The 9,221-nt window shown below is 35.5% G+C and overlaps 1 protein-coding gene across 1 annotated transcript; it reads left to right on the top strand.

The window, feature by feature from the left end:
* The first annotated feature begins 300 nt into the window (after positions 1-300).
* On the top strand, positions 301-9,186 carry LOC135712064 (pyrimidodiazepine synthase-like). Its single transcript, XM_065235048.1, has 5 exons — positions 301-393; positions 461-517; positions 4,356-4,948; positions 5,007-5,128; positions 9,091-9,186. The coding sequence occupies exons 2-5, from the start codon at positions 490-492 to the stop codon at positions 9,119-9,121; spliced, it is 774 nt and encodes a 257-aa protein (XP_065091120.1). The 5' UTR covers positions 301-393; positions 461-489; the 3' UTR covers positions 9,122-9,186.
* Positions 9,187-9,221: the final 35 nt, after the last annotated feature.

Here is a 9,221-nt window from a genome sequence, read left to right on the forward strand (position 1 = left end):
TTTTTATCAGTGTACAAATGCCGGTGCCGATCAATGAGTGTAAACAGTCTAGGCCCAGAGAATTTGTGGTCTCTTTTGTTCCTCCAATGTTTAAAAGTATGACGGAGTTTGACGTCTTACTCAGTCAACCATTTAAATAGCGGAGGAACAGAAGAGACGACAAATTATCTTGGCCTCACCTGTATACATTTCATTGGGTGCCGATTTGGTTTGAAAAGCCAGCCTTTCTTTATCTGTCTGTGCAACAAAACTACCGCCTACCGGTTTGAAAGTAAATTACAAACATACACTCTTCAGTCGTGTAACACTCGTGTTGACTTTTATACCATAGCATCACGAGTATCTGGAGTTGGAAGCAGTGAGTGATTGAACTCCAACGATTGGCGTTGTCAGGTAATTGAAACTTGTCGTAATCATTGTACCTTTCAATAAATTAACAACATTTTCATAATAATTGCAGTGCCTGGTCAAACAGTAAAGCTTATCGAAATGAGCAACGGAAAGCATCTAGCCAAAGGTAAGACTGGTAACGAAATAGAAAATTCATCGTCTCTTTGTGGAAAGTATTGATTTCTCTGGAATGTTTCTCAGAATCGTGTGCTTTGCCGTGACGAATATGTGAATGCGATAGGAATGATTCAGTGTGGAAAAAAGACAAAAATTAAGATGGAGAGTAATTTTAGCATTGATGATGTCATCAGCGAAACAGTGATGTTTAACCGCTTACCTCATAGCGATTACATGCAGTTCAGTTTAATTCTACTTAACCGTTTCAGTCCCAATTTTTTCTAATGATTATTTTAAGGAACTTTTTACGCTTTCGGTTAGAATTTAGCTATATTAGGATAACAACAGAAAAATAACCGACAACAAAATGTTTTGGGATGATGTAGGACATCCAAATTATTCTGATTTTTACTTCCTTTATCTTTAAAGGATTAATACAGCCCTATAGGAGATGTTCTCTAAAGATATGTATTCAAAAACCCTCGTAGAGCCCGAATACACTATGAAATTAAAAACAGCATAAACGAGGCACAACAAGATCTTCAAATCATCTTGAAGAATTGATATTGAAGTTCTACCTGCTCAGTAAAGTTTTTCTCGATGCACCGACTAGATGTACGACTCCAGAGAGTCGTGTGAGAAATAACAAAATATCTAAGATTCCCCAAATCATCCTGGTGTTCAGATCTTGATGTAGCACTAAATGGCTAAATGTTGGCATCTTAAGTACCTCTTTGAACACCCTTATAAGATAGGAATAAATGAAATAACAAAATAACTCGAGTCCTACAAAATCACCCTGATTCTCAGATCTTTAAGATCTATAGACTTATTATTTGAATCCATGGAGCAAATTTCGACCTATCCACATAATAAAATAGGGGAAATGACGGCTTCGGCATGCCATACTATTTTCGGCAACCCAAATTGAAACACTATTTTCACTGGATTTTCTTACGAAAACACTTCGCTGAATGCATGTAAACGATTCTTTATGCTTTCAGCTTCAATTTGACTATACTTTTACCACTGAAAAAAAGCAATCTAGCAAGGTTTTCTTGAAATGAAACACACGCACTACAAATTGTAGCTGATTTCGAGTTGCCGATAATAGAACAGCAGATTTACATGCAGTTCAAATGGAACGGTTGCCGAAGAAAAACTGGTTGCCGACAATACTCGCTCTCACTAGAGAAGATTGGAGCTTTGTAAAAGCGTTTCAAAACAGTTTTTGACAATTCTTTCGACTGAAATTGTTAGAGCAGCTGGCAGCAAAAGATTGTAAACAAACCAATACTGCATATGTGTGTGTTCCTTAGAGAAAAGGACTATAGAAAGAAGGTCGCTGCTTAGGTTGCCGAGAATACGTAAATTCCCCTACATACAGCTGTGTTCGATAAAAACAGCAGCGCATGTCGATTTTCATACAAAATGGTCACCTTTGACATGATGTAACTTTGTTAACTTATGATCAATTGAGCTGAAACGTTAGCCAAAGAACTACAAATATATTCAATTTTACGATTACGAAATATTAAATGTTTGAAAGCACCTACCGGAAAGTGAGACACCAGACAGAGACTATTATGTACATTATTTGTTAATTGGGTGGGGATTGTTAGAATTTTGGGAAATGTAAAATTAAAAATCTAAAAATTCAGGTGAAATTAAAATTATTAGTACTGCTATTATTTTGAGCAATTTTACCTGGTGTCTCACTTTCCGGCAGGTACTTCCAAAAATTTAATATTTTGTAATCGTAAAATTGAACATATTTGTAGTTCTTTGACGATATAGGTAATATAAAAAATATCTTAGATTTTCCAAATTATCTTGGAGCTCTGATGCTGTGGAGTCTACAGACGCAACTAGATATTATACCCGCAGAGTTATATCCTGTGGGATGTAAAGTAGAACTGTCAAAATATTTGGATCCTTCAAATACATATTACAAACCTTAAGTTCCTCCCGTATGGTTTGAAGCTGCTTAGAAGCTCCCGTATGGTTTGAAGAACCAAAATATGTTATGGAATTGCTTCATTTTCTTGTTGAGGCTCCTGGGTCTGCCTATGCTGTAATTTCCACCGGGTTCCAATCCAGTGCTTGTTTGTAGATTTCGTTTCAGCCCTTTCGTAGTATATGACCGACCAATATTCGAAGCGGTTCCTAAATCGACGCACTCAATATTGTTCGACATTTTCAATCTTGTTGAAATGTTACTTCTGCTAATATTAGTTCCAGTGCTCTAGGGATGATGGTATACCAAAGGGGACAGGCGTGCTGTATCCAGCAGGTGGTAAATGTTATGGAGAAAAATGTCTTGACATTAGTTTCCCCCGTACAATTTAGTGGACATCTCTGCAGTAAACATGTACATTTACCACCTCTAGCTGTGTCACAACATCGCCGCGGAATTTGCAGGTTCGGTAATATGACTGTTAATCATATTTACTTTTGGTCATGTGTCCTGTTCGTACCTGGTGTACGTATCATATCCTGAAATTGTATAAGGTACACCGGTCCAAGGACCCTAACAGTTTGATGGTTTTTTAACCATTATTTTCAAATGGTGAAAGCACACTAATTATGTGTCGACATCACAGCACAAATGTGATGTACGCATGTAAAAGAACCACTTATTCAACTTTAAAAAAAATCTTATTCTGCGAGTCACGTGACGGTGAGGTTACAATTGTCACGAGTCACGTGAATCGCAGAATAGGGGGGTTTGAAAATTATATTTAAAAAATGCACAATAGTTCTCACTATTGAGACCTGTTTTGGGTGTTCAATATTACTATCGAAAATAGAAATTTATGCTAGTGCATACACAGTTTATATAATTAATCATATAAATATGCGCTTTAAGTGCATATTTTTGGAAATGGATCATCGAAAAATACTGTTAAAAACAACACTTCGCTTCGCATACGAACAGAACAGAACAGAATATATTATGTAAACAGAGTCAAAGGTAGCATAGCACTAGATTAGAAGGAATAAGTAAAGTTGATGAATCCATGCTTTACCAATAGATCAAATAAATGGTTGAAGTGGTAAAGAACACAACGAAAAAAGCCTTACGTGACGTTTTGTATGGACAAAGACGTCTACATTACATATACATAAAGGTTAATATATATTTTATTCATTTATTTATTCTTGTAGACCATGACTGTGTTGCTGAAATAAAGAGTTATTGTCTTGATAAGTATGTAGACATACACTTCAAAAAAACGAAAAACTTGTGGATGTCATATTTTATTCGCCCTGAACTGATCCTCAAAATCCTATCATTGTCAGTATTTTTTTCTTGTGCTGTGCTCTGCAAAATTACTCATTTTACCTAATTTTGGGACGCTGAATCCGAATCTGAAATCAAATTCCGTTTAAATGAACGCGAAAAACTTGGGTTTGGTAGAACATTAGGAGTGATTTTCGAACGTGTTGATAAAATCGTTTCTTTACTGTATTATGTAATTGCCTACATGCGGTTTTTGTTTCGCTATTCTGCAACAAGTTTTTCAGTTTTGTCGCAAACTATAGCTTTTGTAGAAATATGAAAACCATCCCCTACAACAAAATGTTATTATGTTGTTCTAATGCAGAAAACCAAAGACAAACCCTGGTCCACCTCAAATAAAACACGAGCTATACACCCATACATTCTTATTTCCATTCAAACCGTATTTTTCACACACAAAAAACATTTGTTGTTTGTGGACAATACGGTTCGAATGTAAACGAGAATATGGGTGATAATAGTAACTAAACAATAAGTATAAGGATTACTAAAGAGCAATTCAATAATTAATAGCGACTAATTGCCATAAAATCTCTAATTTAAGGTTCAACCCCGCCAGTGTTGCCAAACGACAAGAAACTTCGCCTTTATTCGATGCGATTCTGTCCATACGCCCAACGCGTTCATTTGATCCTGGATGCGAAGAATGTACCCTATCACACCATCTATATCAATCTAAGCGAGAAACCCGAATGGTACTTTGAAAAGAATCCTCTGGGCAAGGTACCGGCATTGGAAGTACCTGGAAAAGAAAACGTTACCCTCTATGAATCGCTAGTCGTGGCCGATTACATAGAGGAAGCATTCTCTGAAAAGCAACGGAAGCTCTATCCAAATGATCCATTCCAAAAGGCTCAAGATCGAATATTGATTGAACGCTTCAATGGCGCAGTCATTTCACCCTACTATAGAATTCTGTTCTCAACTGACGGAATTCCTCCGGGTGCCATCACGGAATTTGGAACTGGATTAGATATTTTCGAGACGGAACTGAAGACCCGTGGTACTCCGTATTATGGTGGTGATAAACCAGGAATGTTGGACTACATGATCTGGCCGTGGTGCGAGCGCGTGGATTTACTCAAGTTTGCTCTCGGAGATAAGTACGAACTAGATAAGCAACGATTCGGTAAACTGGTAGGTAATGTAGAATATTAGAAGAATTTGTTTTCTTGATTTCTTGATTAAATTCTAGTTACAATGGCGTGAACTGATGGAGAAAGATGAAGCGGTCAGGAAATCATTCATATCAACGGAAAATCACACCAAATTCTTGCAAAGCCGAAAATCCGGCGAGAACAACTATGACATCCTAGCGTAAGCATACCCACAAGTTGAGTGGTGCGACATTGAGGTCGTTCACAGCACTCCCCGTTCTACACTATCTACATACTAGCATCATATATATGTTGACTACTAATACTAGTTTTTAAAATTCGCGCATCCAAAGGTTGAACCACATTTGAAAAGCTGCACTATATAAAAACGATCACGTGAAATATCTCAGAATAAAGCATGACATTGAAATCTCGATTTGAACTATCTTATTTAATTTAATTTAATAATTCATTTTCATCTAGAACCATATAACCGATAGATATCTCGTTTTTAAATCAAACTTAGCAGTCGACAAGTATCAAATAGAACTGTTAGTTTTATCATCGTAACAGTCGTTTCCTAGTGTTAACTTACATTTCCACTAGGGTCTCCTTGAAGATGGGCCCAAACAATTAGTAATTTTAATTAGCGCTTGTTGTTTTTTTAAATGTTTTATTATTGTTTAGTATCCCACAAGCAACTCCACAACTAGAACCGCATTGGCTCGATCTTCTCCGATTTACATGAAACTTTGCATAATTGTGTGTTATGGACTTCTTGGGAAGTTTTCAATAAATTGTAGCACAAAAAAGTCACTTATGAGCGAAATGTCTGAGACAAAGTTGTTTAGAAAAGTGAAGTCCTTCTGTGAAAAATAAAAATGGTATTTTTTGTTAATAAATTTGAGTAAAAATTAAAAAAAAAAAAGTGTTAAAAACTGAAATATCTCAAAAGGTATAATGTATTCGTGCATAACTGCCATTGCTGGTAACCGTAATTTGCTGTTGGAACGATATTGCAGGAACAAATTTCAGTTATTATTTCATGACATTTCTCTTATATCGTGCTAATGCCAGTAGCGTTTTCTTAACCTCAATCTACCTGTGTACACTAACTCTCAAAACATAAACAATTATCCAAATACTACTTGCAAGGGATAGATTTCGAGTAAACTAGAAGATGAAGTGTATTTTTCAACCGATTCGAGTATGAATATGGCATTAAATCTGGTTTTGAAAGTTGGTGCACAGGTAAAAAAGTGAGGTTACGGGACGCCACTGGTTAATGCATATCATTTTTTGATATCAAGATCATAGTTTTGTATGACTGAGATATTTTCATCTACTCGGCGATGCGTTAAAGTGGTAACGCGAGAACATGAGCGAACTCATAACGAATATATTACCAGTTCAGGGAAAACATTACGACGCAACTGATAGCCGCAGCATGCCATTAATGCTGATAATCTGCCAAATGCTGTTTTTTCTCTGAATTGGCAATACGTTCAATCCGCAGGAAGGTTCACATCAATTCAAGTTCCAGCAAAATGAATTGCTGAACTGATTCCACCAAAACTACATTTCACCGACCATCCAGCATTCAGAAATGTTTTGCTGGATATACTCAGTAAATTGTGTTCGATTTATCAAATGAAACGCCAGTTCTAGAAAATTCGATTTCTACCGTCGTATGGTTGATTACTGACTGCAATATTCGCAACAAATTTGCTCCATTCTAGCAAAATTTGCTCTTGAAAATTATGTTTACTGTACCACCAACAAGTAAGTCTAAAAATGTTCAAGTTTAATCGTAAAAATCCATGAAAAATATCGTTTTTCCTTATGTTTGCAGCTCGAATCGAAACCACAGCGACACGTTTGTCTGCTTTACTTTTGAAATTAGTCAAAAAAATGTGTGTGCCAAATACCAGCATGATACCAAATATGCTTAGCTTTGAATAAATAAAGATATTTCGAAGGATTTTGTGACATCCATTGAATTCTAAACTAAAATTTTCCATTTACGGCAATTAAATAACAGAACAATTATAAAAAAAAACTACCCAATGGGGGTTCGCAATGGTGACGTAGGACTACGTGGTCTTATATAATAAAACTTATTTGTCAACTGAGGAGCTTGCGTTTTGTGTAGGAACCGGAATTTGAGCGGGGTTCTCTCTGTTTATACTCTTTAGTATGACGCACTTGACATAGATGGCCCACAGCGACTCACAAAGAGCTACTGATTCTGATCAATAGCTGTGCGGCTTCTTCCTCCTTCTAAGGATGGTCATGTGGGCTGCAGCTCGCTACTTGTTTGGTGAGACCAAATGGAATTCAACTTTGAAATCTGTGTTAGGGAAATCGCTTTTCGCAGGCAATCGGTGATAATCTTAATTATCATTGTAACAGTTGCACATTCGTGCAATTTTCAATACTGACACTTTGAACAATGATAAAGTCTTAAAAATTTACGTGTGCGTAGAAATATTTCTGATCGATTGGTGATAAAATTATTTAAATTGGTCCAGGGACAGCTGAGTTATTAACGTTCAAAATATTTCATAATTTTGTTACATGTTCCATTTTCGGTTTTCACAAAGTGTACCCCCATATAGAAATCATAGACGTAGTCCTACGTCAAAAACGAATGATGAATAATCTGGTCCTATGGCATGGAGTTGCCCTTGGATCAGTCAAGTCGAGGCCGTCAACGCAGAGTTCATCGGGATCAAAAAAGGAAACAGGTAGCAAAATTAATCTGATGTACATTAAATGGATATAGCTACTCACCGTCTTGCAACAATTTGCTGATTGAAAGCAGAACTGCTTTCAAGCTTTGTAGGTATGTGTCTAACCGTATCGTCACCTATCCAGCAGACTAACTTTTCTATTAACTTGTGGTTTTCTTGCCCTTCAGGCATTATACTACCGGGATAATGTTCCGTCGTTGAAACGAGTTTATTTTTTACATGTTCAGTACACTGCAAACAATGTTCACTAATAATTGCACGTTACATACCGTTCCGATTCAAATTTCGGACGATTCAAATTTCGGACGATTCAAATTTCGGACACTTTCATTTTTAATTAAATATTACATCCAGTTAGAAACAAAGTAATAATGTTAGATGATCGTGGAGGGCACTAGTCAAAAAAATTTAAAATTTACAAGACATGTGGATCATATTCGACCGAGATAATCAACTTTTAAAAGTGTCCGAAATTCGAGTTTAAGTGTCCGAAATTTGAATCGGCACGGTACTTGATTAATCATTCACAGCAGTTTATGTGTGACTAATTTTTATCGCAGACACTTATGCTTATGTTTTGCTTTATCAAATTGTGTGTTTAGTAAATACTTCCATTGCGGAGATGAACCAGCCAAAGGCTGAAAGTCTCCTCCTTAATAAAGATATATAAAAAAATACTTCCGTTGCATCCATTGAATCAGATAAGACACACTCTGAACATAATGTACCCATTAGAGCAATAGCTCGCCAAATTACGAAACTATCTGACGCGACCTTCTCCAATTTACATGAAACTTACAATCGAAATGACGAATGAGGCAAAGTTGTAGGAAAAATAATTCCTTTCACACAATTTTCCTATACACGGTAAAAAAAAATCAAGTAAATAAGGTTTAAAAAATAAAAAAAAAGTGTTTGAAACTAAAATCACAAAAAAATTTCCTCTTTAATATTTTTGAACATTTTTTATAAAAACAAATGCTAAATTCTGTAAATTATCAACGCTGTTGAAAGAAAAATTGTATAAACAAAAAGTTTAAAAAATTTACCAGAACTTGTTCTATGATTTTTGTTAATTTTCAAGTATCCAACTTGAAAAATTCACAGAAATTATCATTTTGCATAAGCTTATGAATAAAACTTTTTCAAAATAAATCATTTTTTGTGATTTAGGTTTACTTGAAATATCTTGATTTTTTTAAAGTATACATTTTTTTACAATTTCGATTGGAAGTGACGTTTTATTGTTATAATTTGTTGAAAAATATGAAACACGCCATTTATATTTTTTTTCAGATTCAAAATGACCGAATTTTAGCTCAAATCAAACAATTATTATGCAAAGTTTCATGCAAGAAGGCCGAGTTTGAATTTCATTTTTTTAAGCTTTTTGACATGCTATAAATAATCGAAACTTTACTCTTTCTAGGAATGACGCAAAAAGACTACGTGTAGCATAGCTTGATTCCTGGAAAAGACAATGCTGCAGCAGAACCAGCCGGGGTGTTTTAGAACATTTCAAGCCCTGATAACAATTTCACTTCCAGTTAATATGACTGA

The sequence above is a fragment of the Ochlerotatus camptorhynchus genome, unplaced genomic scaffold (genome assembly GCF_037179485.1).
Source record: "Ochlerotatus camptorhynchus isolate MF236.1 unplaced genomic scaffold, CSIRO-AGI_Acam_v1.1 ptg000457l, whole genome shotgun sequence".
Taxonomy (NCBI): domain Eukaryota; kingdom Metazoa; phylum Arthropoda; class Insecta; order Diptera; family Culicidae; genus Ochlerotatus; species Ochlerotatus camptorhynchus.

Excerpts from the sequence above, each read along its gene's own strand:
- LOC135712064 (XM_065235048.1), top strand. The coding sequence starts at position 490 with ATGAGCAACGGAAAGCATCTAGCCAAAG. Across the intron at positions 518-4,355 it reads CGGAAAGCATCTAGCCAAAG|GTTCAACCCCGCCAGTGTTG; the intron begins GTAAGACTGGTA and ends CTCTAATTTAAG. Across the intron at positions 5,129-9,090 it reads AACAACTATGACATCCTAGC|GAATGACGCAAAAAGACTAC; the intron begins GTAAGCATACCC and ends TACTCTTTCTAG.